General features: G+C 42.6%; 1 protein-coding gene across 6 annotated transcripts in view; it reads left to right on the forward strand.

The window, feature by feature from the left end:
* Nucleotides 1-17603, forward strand: part of RASAL2 (RAS protein activator like 2) — a 336215-nt gene that overhangs the window by 206882 nt on the left and 111730 nt on the right. For all 6 annotated transcript variants that reach the window (XM_066622767.1, XM_066622763.1, XM_066622764.1 and 3 more), the window contains one exon: nucleotides 2057-2163. In XM_066622767.1, coding sequence (XP_066478864.1) covers nucleotides 2057-2163 — 107 coding nt within the window. The remainder of the gene's footprint in view (nucleotides 1-2056; nucleotides 2164-17603) is intronic.

A 17603-nucleotide genomic window follows, 5' to 3' on the forward strand; every position in this document is an offset into this window, starting at 1 on the left:
TCTTTTCCTTCATTTATGAGTCAGCAAAATCTAGCAGACTGTTAAATTACTGAAGCTGCTTTAAGATTGGGAAGAATTTTCCTAAATGGTAACTATGCAACAGGACAAATTGGGCCTTATTGCATTGCTTGACTGTGCATGAATTGGTTAAGATATGTACTTTGGTCTTTTTCTCTGCGAAATAAACAATTTTGTTCTTTTTTCCCCAAATGGTAAAATAATGGCTGAGAATATTATCCAGTGTGCTGCCTACAAGAATATTTGCTTAAAAAATTTTCAGGGCTTAACACTAGCAACCTCTGCAGAGGAATTTGAGACTCAAAAAAGAGTAATGCTGAAATGAGGAAATAGCAAAGAGCATGTGCATTTTGAGTAGAGTGCCCGGTGCCAGTTTGTGCTAAAGGATTGTTTATAGTTAAAATCTGCATCAGAGCTCCTTAATAGATTTATTCCACGTGAACAGAGATGTCTCCCCTCTGGCAGCTTAAATTTGGTATCTTGCTCATTTTTGGAATTCTACTTTTTTTTGGCTTCTAACCCAAGTAATTTTGGAAACTCTACCAGCTGGGTGTTTTGGCCCCCTTGCAGAGTGGTTAGAGAGTTGAAATTGCTCCTCAAACTTAAAGGAAGTACCTTCCAGTGTGAAGCTCTTTGCAGTTCAGTAGGATCCAGTTTTCTCATCCTAGCTTTTATTATGCTAAATTTTTTTCTCTTTGAGCCTTTGTGGATGCATTGTGCAGTAGAGCTGGTAAAACCAGAAGCTGTTATTCACAAGCATCACAAAAAGATATTGCAGATGGCTCTTGTGGGAATTTCTTTTGGCTGAAGAAAACCTTGCTCTCTGGAACCTGGCTGGCTTGCACCGTTTTTGGTGCCTTGGATCAGAATAGATAGGGAAATACTCTGTAATTGAGAAGAGCTGGCCATTGGGTATCTGTTAATAGCCTGAAAGTAACTGATGAGGAGGATGTGCATTTGGAACAATTGATTGAATAGCTGCAGTCTTCTCTCATGCATTTCCTCCTTGCTCTCTGCAAGGGTGGGGGCAAGGGGGGAAGAGTGGGAGAAAACCGGCTTTCTCTTAAGTGGAAGTAGCACGGATCCCAAGGGCCAGGAGGCCAGAAATGGAAGTTTAAACTGCATCTGTGTCTTAAAAGGAGAACAGCAGGAGTAAAAATTGCCAGCTTCCAAATTCATAGTTTGTTCATTTCCTTTTCAATCTAGAAGATAACAATGGATTTCTTTTTGGGGTGTGATTGTTCCTTTTCTGTGTGGACTATCTTCTAGTTAAGCTGGATTCCTGTAAGCTTAGTTTTTTTAACTGGAGATGGGCGGCAGTTGTGACAAAGGTAGATGTGTTTTCTTTCTGTGAAATATGTGCAAATAATATTGTGTTAAAATCAGGTAAGAAGCTAGCTTTTCGTCTAGGCAGATTATTGTGATCACAAAGTCATAGCTTAGGTCATGCTGTCAGTATGTACAAGGAGAAAGTGACCTATTTTTTCCTATCTGCAGAGAGATATTTTTTATAATATATTATGCACCATCAAGTGTATGAATCTTTTGCTGGCCTTAAGCTACAGTCCTATGCATGCATAATTTGAAGTAAATACTACTGAACATAGTTTGACTTATGAGTAAACATGCATATAGTCGGGCTGTCACTATCTGAAGTAGCTATTCAGACCATATCATTTGCATGAGACTGAACTTTAACCTTTATTAAAGTGTGTTCAATCGTAGCTTAAGTTATAATCTTCTCTATCACAGACTGCATTTGGCAGAATTAACTCTTTGCATTCCTGACTCTAAGCAGAGTATTTCTGATTTGCCAGCAGTATATGTGTGTTGTAACTTTGCCAATTGAGCAAAGCAAAATCTTTTAAATTGCCTGCTTGTTAAAGCCAGTGTTTGATTCTTACTTTGCAAACAGGAATAAAGTTTCCATAACTTGTAAATAGTGGGCAATGTGTCTGCATTTTGAGGTGAGACATACACTTAGGAACTGTTTCATTTTTCTCACCAATTTTCTTTTTCCTCCCTATTCTTTCCCCAGAGGTCCCAGCAGAGAGGTCTCCTCGCAGACGGAGCATCTCCGGGACCAGCACATCAGACAAGACCAACCCCATGGATGCATCAAACACATCTCCATTCAAAGTACCGGTAAGAATTTCTTTTTTTTTGAAGAGGAAGATTTTTTCCCCCCTATCTGAACTTGGTATGATTAAAGTTGCTCATCAGATATTTTTTGTCAATCTTGGCCTGAGAACTCAGAGGGCTACAAAAAGGCAGGCTGTTGAAATTTATCAGATAGTTTATTTATTTATTTATTTATTTATTTATATCCCGCCTTTCTGTCCCAGTAAAGGGCACTCAAGGCGGCTTACAAAAGAAATCATATAAAAACATAAAATATATAAATATGTATAAAAATAAAACATTTCAAAAACAATAAAACTTGGAACCCAAAATTAAAATAAATAAATAAAAATTAAAAAATCTTTATCTTCTGATGGGTCTCACATTTTATCCTTGGAGATTTTTTAAGCTTGACCTAAAGCAATAAGTGTCTTCAAAGCATGTGATAAGGCTTTCTATGGACAGATTTCAATATTATTGAAAAAACATCTGAGGTGGCTGTCTTGACATTGTAGTAAATATATGACCCCTTTGCCAGATGAAAAGGTGAAGTTAAACAAGAGCCTGGATTTTCTTTCCAGCATTTTTGACAGTATATGATGAACCAAGTTGACAGCATAGCCATTCTCAGATTTCTGTGCTTTTTCTATTATGATACTAAAGGAAAAGGACTCAGTTACAGCACAAATCACATTAAATCAGAAGTGCTTTTTATACAGTACACCACATAGAATTATACTTTTCAAAAAGTAGCATTCAGTTACAGTATGCGAAGTGGTTATTTTATTATCCATTTAATGATCTGAAAAAACTGAGGAAAGGACTTGTTCACAGAATGTTGAGACATTTCAGTTGAATGACCATAATCTCTCTTTCTCTACCCAACCCCCCCCCCCAGTAGGTGTTTCTTAACCAGCATTTGTGTTTCCTCTTCTTTATTCTTAATTTTGAGTACACTAGATTTTCGCTGTTGTTTAGCTAACTGATATTTATATTCTTGTCTATTAGGTCTTTAAAAAAAAATTTGCTTGTTAAAAATGTCATATGTAGCTAACTAGTCACGATGAATTCCATTTTTATTTTAGTTTACCTCAGGGTGAATCAAGCTTTAATTAAAAATTAGGTATAGAGTCTAAGCCAAGCCATAAACTCAAAATTTGAAGCTTTCTTAAAATAAAAGCTGTGGTAAAATTAATGGTAGCTCCATTTCAAACAGATTTGAGCACTCAGTTGCCCCATTCAGACATAGTAAGAAAATGACAATACACGCACGTAGGTAGAATGAGAGCTTCCACTTTGGTTTAAGCCACAATTCTGCATTCCGTATGCACTTGTAACTATGGTTTCTGTGTATCCCAGTTAAGTAATCAGGATACAGTACTAGTCCCCGAGTTTCATATGTAACATGGAAATGTGGTTTAGTTTAAACTGAAAGTGGAAGCTTTCACTTGTGTGTGAAAGACAGGGAAGGCAGTGTTCTCTGAAATTTGTTAGCTGATTTGTTAGTTTCTCTTCTCATAGCAAGAAATTCTAGTATCCCATTAGTTTCCCACTTCCTGCATCTTAGGTTTGGCTTATCCAGGGGTGCTCACACTTTTTTGGCTCAAGAGCTACTTTGAAACCCAGCAAGGCCCGGAGATCTACCAGAGTTTTTTTTACAATGTTCGCGCCATCATAACATATAACATTTATGTGTACAATGTATGTTGGTGTACCTTGAGCCCCACTGAGTATAACAGGACTTACTCCTGAGTAGACATGCCTAGGATTAGGCTGTGAGGCTGCAATCCTAGCCACACTTACCTGGGAGTAAGCCCCATTGAGTACAATGGGCCTAACTCCCGGTGTTTCCTCCCAGAGGCACCTGAAGGGGGGGGTCGGCACTCCGTGATCTACTCGTTTTGCCTCGCAATCTACCGGTAGATCGCGATCCACCTATTGAGCACCCCTGGGCTAATCCATATGTGTATTGAGAAAGTGATGGATCTACATATCAGGTAGGTTGGCCTGTGGATCTTATGTTGCAACATGGAGGGCAAGTTGAGTAGGACAAGACCCTTTTATCCCCTCCTGAGAATACATATTTGAGAATGGGACCATCCTTCGACCTCTTTTTTGATGCTCTGCGCTGCATGGGGAGCCCTGCTGAGGCTGGCGCTGGGCTCACCTGACCCCCTGGGAAGCTCCTGCAGGCAGCGGTGAATGGCAACGCGCCCCTGCACCGGGATCAGAGGCTCGCTGCTGATCTTGTTCGCATCTCCGCCTTCCCCCCACCCCCACTGCCTGCAGCAAAGACTTAGTGGCTCTCAAACTCTCCCTTAGTTTGAGAACCACTGCCTTACATGATGATCAGTAACTTTGAAGATTAGTACTGAGTAATTCATACAATAATTTTGGAGGGACAGAAGCTGCAGGATGTCCTAGTCTTGCTTACCCAAGGCAACTTTATGTGTTTATGTAATGCTACATCAATTTTCAAGTAATTTCAATATTACACTGTACATTTGGTCTCTATATAGTGCAAACAGTGTTTGAAGCAGTAGAGGCTGTCCACATAATGTGACTTCTTACACACAGGAAATTGCCTGAAACGGGATACATTTGCTTGAGTGGCTCATTTGTTGGTCGGGCTTGTGAGTTGCTGTTCATGAGGCTGCTGAGGAGTAAAGCCATCATTGAGCTATTTGCTCAACATTTTAGATTGTCAGTCTTATTTCAAGAATTATTAGCAAAAGTCATCCCCTGTCTAGAAATCACAGTACCAGAGACGTGACCTAAAACTCAAAGGTCCCCATTCACACTTTGAAAATTCTGCAACACCCTGCATGTGATAGGCCAACAGCCTCACATCCGTGCCTTTGCCTGTCTATAGATGAGACATGCATGCAGCTGCATGCTTGGTGCCCCAGATTTCCATGATGCTCCTCTGTGAGTTTTTTAGGGTTGTATATCATAGGAATGAAGCCTATGCACATAACAGATATGGGCCACTCTCCACATTTTCACAGATTTCAAACATATCCTGATGGTTTCATGGATTTACTTCCTTCATCTGTTTGTTTGCTCTTCAGCATTAGTGTCAGTTACTTGGTGTTTCCCCACAGAGTATTTAAGAAGCTGGGGGCTATTTGGGAGAGTGGTGTACATGCCCTTGGTTCTGTTGAGTTCTAAGTGTTCTGTAGCAACAGTGTTCAGCCAACTATCTTGCAAGAGCTAGTTCATAAATAGATGGCCAGCCAGAGTGCTTGGGAGCTGTTGCCAGGAAAACTTTGAAGAAGGTTCCCAAGAATACATGCCAGTCTTTGATTCTCAGGAATACTGCCACTTGTTTTGAGGCTATTTGGAATACCTTAACTTCATTTTTGTATCAATAGCTTTGCATTCTTGTGGTCTTATTGACAAGGGTGGTGAGTCTATTTTGGTGTAGGGCAGGGGTGCCCAAACCCTGGCCACTTGTGGCCCTCAGGGACTCCCAATCTGGCCCGCAGGGAGCCCCCAGTCTCCAATGAGCCTCTGGCCCTCCAGAGACTTGCTGAACCCATGCTGGCCTGACGCAACTGCTCTCAGCAAGCGGGCAACTGTTCTACCTTTCATGTGAGCTGTGGGATGAGAGCTCCCTCCACTGCTTGCTGATTCATGTCTGTGATGCAGCAGTGGTAGCAAAGGAAAGGCCAGCCTTGCTGTGTGCAAGGTCTTTTATAGGCCCTGAGCTATTGCCAGACCTTCATTCATTCATATAAATTCCATCTCTAATGTATTCATTTATGTAAACTTATGTAAATTCATTCAAATTTTAAATGTAAATTAATGTCTTTTTTTCCCCAGCCCCTGACACAGTGTCAGAGAGATGATGTGGCCCTCCTGCCAAAAAGTTTGGACACCCCTGCTATAGAGAGATAAATGGCATCCCTGTCATCAGATGGAAATCAGTGATGTAGGGGAATCTGGGACTGGAAAGGTTTGGAATACAAACTCTCCCAGTTTGGAATGCTATGCTGCATTATGAGCCAAGCCCAGATTCATCACATTCAGGGTTCATTGCCTGTCAACCTTTCCAGTTCTCCCCATTCTGTGTGCACACAAGCAAATTTACTTTCACAAAAAGGAAGGGGAAACTGGTAGCAAAGTTACTAGAGTTAGCTGGAGAAAGTTGTCTTTAACTGATCTGGATGCTTCTGAACCTGCTCAGGAGTATTATTTTGGGATCAGGAAACTACTGTGCACCTAACGGAAAACCACTCTGTCATAAGTATCCGGTCAAGTTAAAGATGCAGGCTGCAAGCCCTCACTGTTGCCAAATCTCCTTGGTGCAAGGGAGAGAGGGAGGACTCTGAAAAAGCCACTTCCTACCCCTTCCTCTGCCAGGAAAGTGGAGGGTAAGGGCAGAATCCTAACTGGCAGTTATGCTGGTATAGGTGGCCCTGGAGGGTCACAAATGTGCCACAAAGCACATTTGCGCCTTCTTAGGCGGGAGCTGCGTCGGTGCATTCAGATGCGCCGATGTGCAGATGGAGGCAGAAGCCTCTGCCGTGGCTCCTGCGCTGCCGCTTGTGTTGGCGCAAGCGCACCGACATAAGCAGCAAAGGTAGGCGTGTGGGGTGTGGGGAGGGGGCGGGAGCAGGAGGGGGCATTACTGGGTGGGGGGAGGGCGGGGTAGGGGAGACAGGGGCGAGGCTGGGACCCAGCGGTTATGCCAGATACCAACCCCTGTCCCTGGGGCGAGCGGAGCGGCTTCAAGCCGCTCTGCTCTCCTCTGACTTGCGCCACTCTGGAGGTGGCGCAGGTCCGAGGAGACCCATAGGGGCATGCAGCCCTTACCCACGGGTAAGGGGAAGAGCTTCCCCTTGCCTGTGGCTGAGCCAATCCCGCGTTGGATGCAGCACAAGCCTCCTGGCTTGCCTGCTCCAGCACACAGGTTAGGATTGCGCCTGAAGGTAGTGATGCACATTATTTGGAATCCATTGTGCTCCTAATGATAGCAGCAGCAGTGCAACAAAGTTCAAATTGGGTTCAGACTATTTTCTGATTTATTGGAGGAAGGATAGAATAGTTCAGTTTCTACCCCAGTTTCAAAATCAGCTAATGAGGGATCACCCCCACTAGATAGCAGATTAACTATTAACATTTCTATTAACTATTAACATTTCTCTGTACAGCTCTGTTTTAATGAAATTAAATTGGAACTTCCATGTGCAAAAATGTTATCAAGCTTTTCTTGCTTTCAGATTCATTTAACTACAGCCTAAAATACGTGATTTTTTTTTTAATTAAAACACTGGCTTGTCCAGGCAGAGGAGCATGTCTCTGTCCTGCAATAGGTACCACATGGATCATAAGTAGCCTGCTTCTGGCAAGAGAAAGATTCCTGGTTTCTGGCAAGAGAGATTATTTTGCTGAGTCCCCTGTTCATCACAGGACACCCAAAGTAGCCATGGGGAAAGAAAACATTTTATTAGTGTTTGCAAGAACTTTGTATAATTTTCGTGCTGCAAAATACCAGGAAGATCTAGATTCAGATCACATCTCAGCACTGAAGTTCTTTGGATGATTGTGGTTGACTCACTGTGTCTCAGTCAATGTGTCCTCACCATTACTATAAAATGGAACCAACTTGAAGCATCCTGTTTGGAGGATGGACCAAGATTTAAAAAAACAACTGATACACTGAAAATGCAACCCTTTCCTGGGACTTAAGCACAACATATAATATCCAGGAACAAATTAAGTCTCAAAGTAAAAATTTTAAAAATTAAAACTAAATTGAGGGCACGTGCACTTTAATTTTTACAGCCAAGCTATTTTTAAAACTCAGTTCTGAATAGAACATTCATTTCTCACACATTCCCTGCTGTTGTCCATCAACACTTCAGATAGTGGCATCCATACAGAGAGAGCTGCTCAACTGTACGATTGTTAATGGGCCTTTGTCCAGCACTTGGAACTTTGATTTACAGTGATGTAATGTACTGCAAGTCAATGTGTTGTTTTTCCTTTTCTTTTTAGAAGAAATTCTTTAAATAGCCTCTCAGGCTGCTTGAGAACCGTGCCTATTTAAGGGACTGAAATTTTGAAAAGCAGTTTCAAAGAATCATGGAATCATAGAGTTGGAAGGTACCTAATAGGTCATCTAGTCCAACCCCCTGCCTTAGGCAGGAAATCCTCTTAGAGCATTTCCAACAGGTGCTTGTCGAGCCTCTGCTTGAATGTCTCTAGTGAGGGAGAGTACACCATCTCTCTCGGCAATCTGTTCGACTGCCGAACCGCCATGACAGTCAGGAATTTTTTCCTGATGTCTAATTGAAATTTCCTCTCTTGCAGTTTGTACCCATTTGTTCTAGTTTCCCCTTTCCCCTTTTCCCAAATATTCCCCTAGTTTCCCCTTTTACCAAATATTTGAGGGTACTTAAAACATAAGGGCACAATCCTAACCCAGATTCCAGCACCGACAATGTAGCTCCAAGGTAAGGGAGCAAACATTTCCTTACTTTGAAGAGGCCTCTGTGAATGCCACCCAACTGCAGGATGCAGCACACATCCCATTGGCACTGCTATGCCAGCGTTGGAAAGTTGGTTAGGAATTGGGCCTAAGTCTGCTTATTATTGCTTGAGTATCATCTAATGAGCTTTTAGTACCTTTGGTTCTTTTTTTGGTCTAGTCCTTTCTGCATAGGGTGCATTTTAATATCTGTATCAGCAGGCACAAATCTGGAAAAAAATGTATTTTTGTTTGCTTACAAAATAAAGTGAGAGTTAGTGTACTGACTGCACTGAAAACCAAGAGTCTTAAGTTGAAATTTTGCCTCAGTCATGAATTCATTAATTGCCTAAGCAAGAAAACACCTTCCTCCTTCAAACGCATTCCATCCGAAAGACTAGAGATACTAAAGCTGGTCTACTTGCAAGCTATTGTATTTGTAAGAGGGGATAAAATAACAATAAGTACAGGTACCCCCTCTATCTTATCTTATCTTATCTTATCTTATCTTGCAGGAATTTGCAAGATAAAAAGGCATTTGCTAGCTAAAAAAGCATTGGAAGCAACATTTGTAAACTAAAAAAAAGACTGGGTTCTGCTTTTCAACATTGCTCCGGCCCCTAACCTATCAAATGAGCAGGGTATGCCTGTAGTATAAAGTGCTGGTAATGGTGATTACCAGCTTGGACAGAAGACTAACAGATATTTCAGAATTGTGTGATGAGCAGTGAAATCTGTCAGCATTTGTGAATATTGCAATTAATTAACATTAGATAATAGGGAAGTTATTGGAGGGAGGAAATTAAAAAAACACAAGCCCAACAGGTATCTGGAGGGAGGAAATTAAAAAACAAAACACTAACAGGTATCTGTTAGTTGTTTTTTTTTTAATTTCCTCCCTCCAATAATTTCCCAACTATTTATGGTTAAATAATGGCAATATTCACAAATGCTGACAGATTTCACTGCTTATCACAAATTCTGAAGTGCCCAGGCTATAGAAAGGATGGCTAGAAAACTGGTAAAAGCATCATTTTAAAAAAATTATTGGAATACCTTTGTGTGAGCTATAGTGAATATGAATATTGAGGTGTAGAGAGGCAGGAAAGAATGCCTAAAGGCAGATGTGGTGTTTGGAGGGTAGGTTTAATGCCAGTTAATCCTTCCTATATACACGTGCAAGTTTCTTAACTTCTGTAATCCTCTGTGTCGGATTTGTGCATTTATTTTGAAATGCTGGGAATACCAAAATTTAGCAGCCCTAGCCTCTAGATTCATAGTTAGCCCCTAAATATAAGCTCTTCAGTCTGGGATTATAAATGGGGGGACATATTATATCTCTTCCATTTTTCTGTCCCTGTCCATTCATCCCTCCAATGAACAGTTGATCTAAATAGGAAGTAAACTGAAAGAAGGTATTCGTTTAGGAGCTTTAACGGCAGTGTCAATCCTTGAGAGCTGGCTTCCTCAGTTGGGTTTTCATTTCAAAACATTTGTCTCAAGAAGAGTGCTTGTCTGCCTTTTAGCTCTCTGAGGTATTCTAAGTGAAACAAAAAACGACCAAGCATCCTAATTGAAGGTCAAACTTTGGTGACCTTTGGTGAGTATCGCAACTACTCCATCTTGTTTTGTATTACATTCAAGAAGAACACTGGCCCTCTGGAGTATTGTGTCCTTTTGTAGCATTTTGTATCTAGAAGGCATTTCTGATCTTTCCCTGTCACCTTTCCCTCTGGACTCCACATAGCATGCATTATAGGTCTAGGAGTTTTGTATAACAGGTTCATTTTGAACTGATAGCTGCTGCATTTATATGTTAAAATATCTAGCTCGGAGAGAGCCAATATGAGATGGAGAGCCTTAGGAATGTTTGTGTGTGTGTGTTTAATTTATTCCTGGTAAAGTATTTGTGTCGTACTTTAGGTGATTTAGGTGAATACTGTTAATTTACAATAAAAGATTATCAAATATCAGATCATCAAAATGCAAGGAACGTAAAGCACAATATAACTAAAAAGAAGCCCACGAAGCTACCAGTAACTGCTGTAGGAACTGCTGTAACAAAAAGGAACTCTGGTTTAATTAGCTAGCCTTGATACTCAAAATAATAATGCCTTTGCTTGTCAAAAGAGATGTGAACTCAAATCAAGTGCTCTAGAAAAAAATTTGGCACCACCATAGAGATAGCTAAGGGTAGCAACTCAACACGCATGTGAAATAAATGGAATATGCATCAGGACCTTGCTAGATTATCCCAGTTCTAGCATTACTGTATTTTGTAGTTGCATACAATATCATGGAAGTTGCTTTTAAATGTCTCGTTTTACAAGGCTTTTGTTGCAAATAGACCTCAAAGCTTTGAGGTTTCTTGCCAAAGGTAGAAGTTAGATGCAGTTTAGAAGCAGGCCAAGAGATGGCCAACAAGAGGTTGTATGATAAGCATCAGGAGCAGCATCAGCCATTTATTGGGGAAAACACCAGGTGCAGGGGCAGTTATTGAGGCTTTTCAAGCACAGCCTTATGCAGTCATGATGTGGCAATTCATCTGCGGTCTGATCATTACAGGAGCACAAGGTTCAAAAGATCACATGTAGCATCCACCCTTAAACTGCCTACCCTTGGTTTACACATACGGGTATGGCAGAAATTAAATAAATGCATAGAAGATTGTTGCACATAACTTGACTGTAAATCTGCCAAAAGGTCCAGGACTTCCAGTGGTAGTAAAGTGTGAATCTTTGAGTATATTTTTCACTGTTTGATCATGAGGCTGGTGGCATAGTGTATAGCATTTGAATAAAGACCCTGCTGTCCCTTTATAATATTCTGTGGTGCTATTCTGAAATACTGTTTTGCTCATACCTTCAAAAAGTCAGGGATGCAGAAGACATGACATATTGTTTATCCTCCCAGCTGGTATAACGTGGTTCTCTATCTGACTATTCAGTGGAGAATTCACAATAAAGAGCACTTTTCCTTTTTTTTTCTTGCGAGGAGCTGCCATCATCTAATGGACCATAACATTAGGAAATCTTTCCAGACATGTAACCTGAATTTTTCTTTCAATATGCTACAGTTACTAATTTGTTGCAGCTTAGCATCTTCCTCTTGCTTTGATTTCATGCCTTTCAGATACAGCAGAGTTGATCATCATCCACCACATCTTTAATCATAGTTTTACCAAGCAGAAAGCAGCCTTCCCAAATTAATTTTTCTACCTGTTTAATTATTTGAGAAGCTGTTCCCTGAATTTCCTCCAGCTCACTGGCCTTGAAGTTCCACACTACTTGGAGCTTTTGTGCATGAAATCTGATTATTGCCTTATGAATCAGCAAAATCTTCCTTCTTTTTGCATTATATATCTTTGCATGTACCATATGAATAAAAAGAGCACATGAACTTTTGTTTATTCAAATTACTCTGCAAGGATTTTCCTGTTACCTTTTTCAGTCTTACCCTAGTACTTGCCTGTTTCTTTAGTGGTTTTTTTCATTTTCCAAAGTTGAGTGAATTTAATCATTCCTTTCGGTTGGTGGCTCCACAGAACCCTTGAGTCAAAAGTATTTTTTCCCCTCCCTCCCCTTTTTAAGCGGATATGATTTACTTAACTTTTTAGATCTTCTATAGTAATGTCCCACAGGTCTGTAATTTTCTGCCCACCTTCTCCTTGAACCCCTTTGATGGTGCGAAAGGGAAAAGTACAGGCAAAAAGCATAACGGAGATAGAAAGTAATAGGCTGTGAGAGCAATCGAAACCTGCACTGGAACAGGCAAGCCAGGAGGCTTGTGCTGCATCCAAGGCAGGTTTGTGGCCAGCAGCGGCTCAGCCAGAGGCAAGGGGAAACTCTTCCCCTTACCCCGGGTAAGGGCTGCTGGCCCCATCGGTCTCCTCTGATCTGTGCCACCTCTGGAGGTAGTGCAAGTCTGAGGAGAGTGGCTTGAAGCCGCTCCATTCTCCCCAGGGACCAGGGTTCCGATCTGGCACGACTACCCCGCCCTCGGGGCCACCCATCGCCAGCCCTCCCCCCACCCAGGAACGCCTTCCTCCCTCCTCCTCCCTGCCCCCCCATACCTACCTTGTCGATTGCATCAGCTCTCAGGGGCCAATGCAAACAGCCGGGAGGGGGCCGGCACAGAGGCCTCCGTCGGCCTCCGCAGGCCAGTGCTTCTCAGAGCACCGGCCTGGCTTCCTCCCACAGTGGTGCAAATGTGCTTTACGGCATGTTTGCAACCCTCCTATGTTGGCCCAAGGGACTTGGGCTGGCCCAAGTCATTGTTAGGATTGCACCCTATATTTGGTAAACCTTTCACCCAGAAGATAAACCCCAAATACCTCATTGCCTTAGCAACTGCTGGGGAACTATCACTGATTTAGGGAGTCACTACTGCTTTTATGAAATCAGCAACTATTACATATTCCTGGGGCAGTACATGCCTTCACACCATCTGAATGTCACCCCGAATGTCACCTCTGCATGCGTGCACACTCATGTTCATTCACATATAAGCATCAAGTAGGTGGGCAAAAGTAATTTGGGACTGCTGCGGATTTTGTTTTCCTTGTCCTCTAGTAGCACAGGCGAGAGAAGAAGGCTGCTGCAGTCCTCTTCCAGCCTGCTCTCAATAAGTTGGAAGAGGATCAGAGCTCTCAGTGGAGCAGCAGGTTGGACAGGGTGGTTGATAGGTGGGCTGGGGACTCATCTGTTTGCCATCTCTCCCAGAGTTCTGCTCCGTGCAACTGTTTCAAGTCACCTTGTAGCAGGGCTGGACCTGCCTAATATTAGGCTTATTTACATGTCTAGCAACTAGCAGTCCTCAAACTAAGGGGCAGCAAATGCTCCTGTACTTGATAGACCTGGAAGTAAAGGGTCAAGAATGAGCTTGAATATGCAACAACCAGTCCAGTTCATGCCTGGAAACTAAACTTCCTGGAGCATCAGGGACACATTCTCCAAAGTTGTTGTGCAAGAACTTGCTCATGTCAAGGGTAGATTTTCTTTGTTTAAAAATATTTTTGTCCTACCCTTAAGCCACAGTTCTCAATATGTAACTTCTACCTTTTGGAGAGGGGCTGGGACTGGCTGCAGCTGAATAGGCCAGAAAGGAAGAAAAGGAAGAAAAGGAGGAAGAAGGTAAGGTTGCAAGGGATGCTGAAGTCAGTAGAGTAGCTTGTCCACTCATTGCTTCTGTGCATTTGCAAGTAAGATTAGAACAAATGGTTTTGGCAACAGGCCTTATTATAAATACCTTCCCAGTAAATTTGGCAATTCATACTAAGATGTTGGGCTCACAGTCCATGAAGGGAACCAGCAATAAACTTGTTAGTCGCCTAGTAAAACAGGTGCGATTTGTTAAAGTTTTTGGCACATTGTAAATAGCTACATCAATAAGAGTGTCACTTCTTTGCATTTCTGAGGTACTTGAGGCATAAAAGTACAAACAGAAATGCAGGGTTAAACTGATACTTTGCATCTTTGTTCTAAAAGTCTTTCCACGATGACATGTAGCCAACAATGTTTTTTATAATTGGAAAAAATCCCCAAACAAACTTTTAGTGCCAGGAAGTTTATCTTCCATGTCATTATTATTATTATTATTATTATTATTATTATTATTAACAGTATTTATATACCACTTTTCAACTAAAAGTTCACAAAGCGGTCCACAGAGAAAAATCAAATAACCAAATGGCTCCCTGTCCCAAAAGGGCTCACAATCTAAAAAGATGCAAAAGAATACCAGCAGACAGCCACTAGAACAGACAGTGCTGGGGTGAGGTGGGCCAGTTACTCTCCCCTTGCTAAAAAAAAGGAGCACCCACTTGTCATATCCTAGCAAGCATCATTTTCCCTTTTCATCAGCAAGCTGGGTGGATGAAAGTTTAGCTTTGAGCATGTGCAGAATGACTCTTTCTCTCCCCCCCCCCCAATACAGAGTTCACCTCAGCTAGTTCCCACCCATTTAGTATTAGGGGATAGCATTTCTGGCACTGAAGCAGTGAGCCATGTTGGTGCTGCACAGGGATGTCCCAACTGAAACCAACACCTGATGCTGGTCCAATCCATCACCAGCACCACATGCCCCCCCCCCTTAAAAGTCCAGAAAAAAATAAACAGCCATTTACCTTCTTCCTTCCCATGCAATCCTTTCAACAAAACAGGAAGTGCAAGTCATGGTGGGGACTCCCAGCATGTCCCACACTTTCTGTTTGATTTAAAGGGATCACAAGGAAGGAAAGAGGAGTGGATCATTGCTGGTTGCACCCTAAAAAGCCACATAGGCAGCGGCAATCTGCATTGCTCCCTCCTTGTGTGGTTCCCTTAAACTTACACTTTAAAATGGTGCTGCAACTGGTATTCCCTGGGAAACCAGAAGTAATGTTTTTATCCCTTTTAAAGCATTCTGAGTTCCAGGGAAGCCCTCTGGGGAGGATTCGATCTCAGACTCCCCCCCCCCCATTGATACTGAAAATTGCTGATGTGAAACTGATTTTCGGCCCCTTGTGCCCTCTAAAGGAGACCAGTGCTGCACTCTGGTCCCCTTTGGTGGGCTTTCTGAAGCCCACAGGGAATGTGCGTGTCTGCCTGCTGTGTCTGTGGGCTTCTGAACGGCCCTTAAAGGTGAAAAATGCCACTTCCGTTTTCCCTGGGCTTCCCTGAGCCTCAGAATGCCTTAAATGGCATAAAAACCTCACTTCTAGTTTCCCTCGGGAAACTCAAAGTAGAGTTTTTCGCCTCTGTCAGTTATTCTGAAACCCACAGAAGCAAGTGGGTGGATGCACGTTGTCCCTGCGGGCTTCAGAAAGCCCACCGGAGCGCTCTGGTCCCATTGGAGGGCATAAGGGGCCAAAAATTGTGGATTTGCTTATCAGTGATTGTTGGTATCTGCAGGGGGTCCAAGGATAGATTCCCCATGGATACCAAGGCCCCCCCTTAAAAGGTTCTCCTTTTGGTTTATATGTTATAAAGGGGAGAGGGTGAGCCATTGTTGCATTTGCTAAACTAGATTCTAAATTGTTTTAACCTTCCTTTGAATTTAACCCATTTGTGCCAGCCCTCCAGCTATACACATTTGATCCCTGTTGCATATATGAAATACTGAGCAAAAATGGCTCAATATTGATAGAGCAATACAGTCCCCCCCCTCAGATGGAAAATGCAGCCTAAAGTGAAACATGATTGTATTTATATTTTGCTTTGCTTTTTGTAATTCTATCTCTTCCCAAATGCATACAACCTTCCTGTCCTCTTCTCCTGCAGTACATTGATCAAGCTGCTTCATAGAGATGTTTACGCTTCCTTCTAATAATATTTTAAAATGAAATTAGAGGTTCAATAATTACATATCAGTATGTGCCTATAGTTTATTTCATTTTGTCCAAATCTGCTTCCATGCTATCATGCAGGTGTACCTGGTGAGTTTCATCTGTTTTTATCTGCCTGATCAGCTAGTTTTGCTAAATGCCTCCTGTTCTTCCTTCTAGTTTTGTAGACTCCAAGAAAGTTGTCACTCAGCAGATTTCTTTACCTTGCACTTTTCTTTCAGTTAAGGTTAAGGTCTGTGTTTTGTAGCACTAATTTCTGGGAGAGCCTTCCCTCCCTCCTATTTTTGCTTGTTCATTTCACCTTCTTGTAGTTTGAGAACTGATTGTTCTCTTCCCCTACCCCATGTTGTACATCTTTGTGGATCTCAATTCTGTGACATCCTCTGGAAAAAAACTACCAAAAATTTCCTTCTCCAGCAACCCCTATGCCTAAATAGTAGTATGGACATGAGATCAACTCAGAGAAGCATCAGCTTCATCATAGGCACAGCTCCTCTGACCTCCAGCTTAAGGGTCTCTATGCCGTTCCCTTCATAGTCTCCTTGCTGTTGTGCCATGAGCACCAGCAGTGAAAGGTGGCAGGAAGGACAGGGTTCTTGCACAACTTGTGAGTCACTAAGTAAGCACAGTCCACTAGACCTGTGGAGCCTATGAGACACATTTCCACCCCTCTTCTTTTGACAGTCATAATGGCCAGAAAAATTGGTTTGCTGAGCTACTGCTGAGCTGCATTCTCTTTGGATCAGAATTCGTTCAGACTTGGCTGAAGTTTACAGTGAGACACACTTAGGACATGATGGACACAATCCCAACTGGCAGTTATGCTGGTATAGGTGGCCCTGGAGGGTCACAAACATGCTGCAAAGCACGTTTGCACCTCCTTAGGCAGGAGCTGCATCGGCGCATTCAGATGCACCGATGCGTGGACGGAGGCAGAAGCCTCTGCTGCGGCTCCCGCACTGCTGCTTGTGTCGGCGTGAGCACACCGATGTAAGTGGCAAAGGTAGGTGTGGGGGGCATGGGGAGGGGGTGGGAGGGGGCATTACTGGGCGGGGGGAGGGCGGGCCTGGGGCGGGAGCGCGGGGAGCCTATAGCTGCCTGCTATCCCTGCAATATTAAAGTCATTTTTAGCACAGTTTTGCTTTCACAGTTCTTGCCAAAATGCTGGCAGTTTTAATCATAGAACTTACATTATTTAACAACAGAATAGCTGCAGGAATCTAATATGCAGGTGAATCCTTGTTACCCTTGGCTTCCGTTCCTGTACCCCTCCTGGATACTGAGTTCCACGTGATATCAAATCAGGCAGATTTTGGGGTCCACTGAACTCCGAATGCGACCAGAGCTCTGGTCGTGTCCGGAGCTGTTCTGGGGTCCTAGAAGGGCACTTCCAGTTTTCTGTCAAAAAAAAAAGTTTTCTAGGACTTCTGTCTGTTTTCTGTCAAAAAAAAGTTTTCTAGGACTTGGGGGTGTCGTATTCTTTGTCACACTCCCAGGGTTTTGGGGTGCTCAGAGTTGTTGGTTCTGAACCCTAGAGCCCTCAAAGATCCCTGTTCGGTAGTACTGCCACCACCCTGTAAGAGCCAGTGTCTCAGTCCAGGGATACTGAGACCCTCTAGGCTTAACTATATCCCTTGTAGGCACTGAGCACTTTCTTTAAGGTCT

Source organism: Tiliqua scincoides, chromosome 4 (assembly GCF_035046505.1).
Source record: "Tiliqua scincoides isolate rTilSci1 chromosome 4, rTilSci1.hap2, whole genome shotgun sequence".
NCBI lineage: Eukaryota > Metazoa > Chordata > Lepidosauria > Squamata > Scincidae > Tiliqua > Tiliqua scincoides.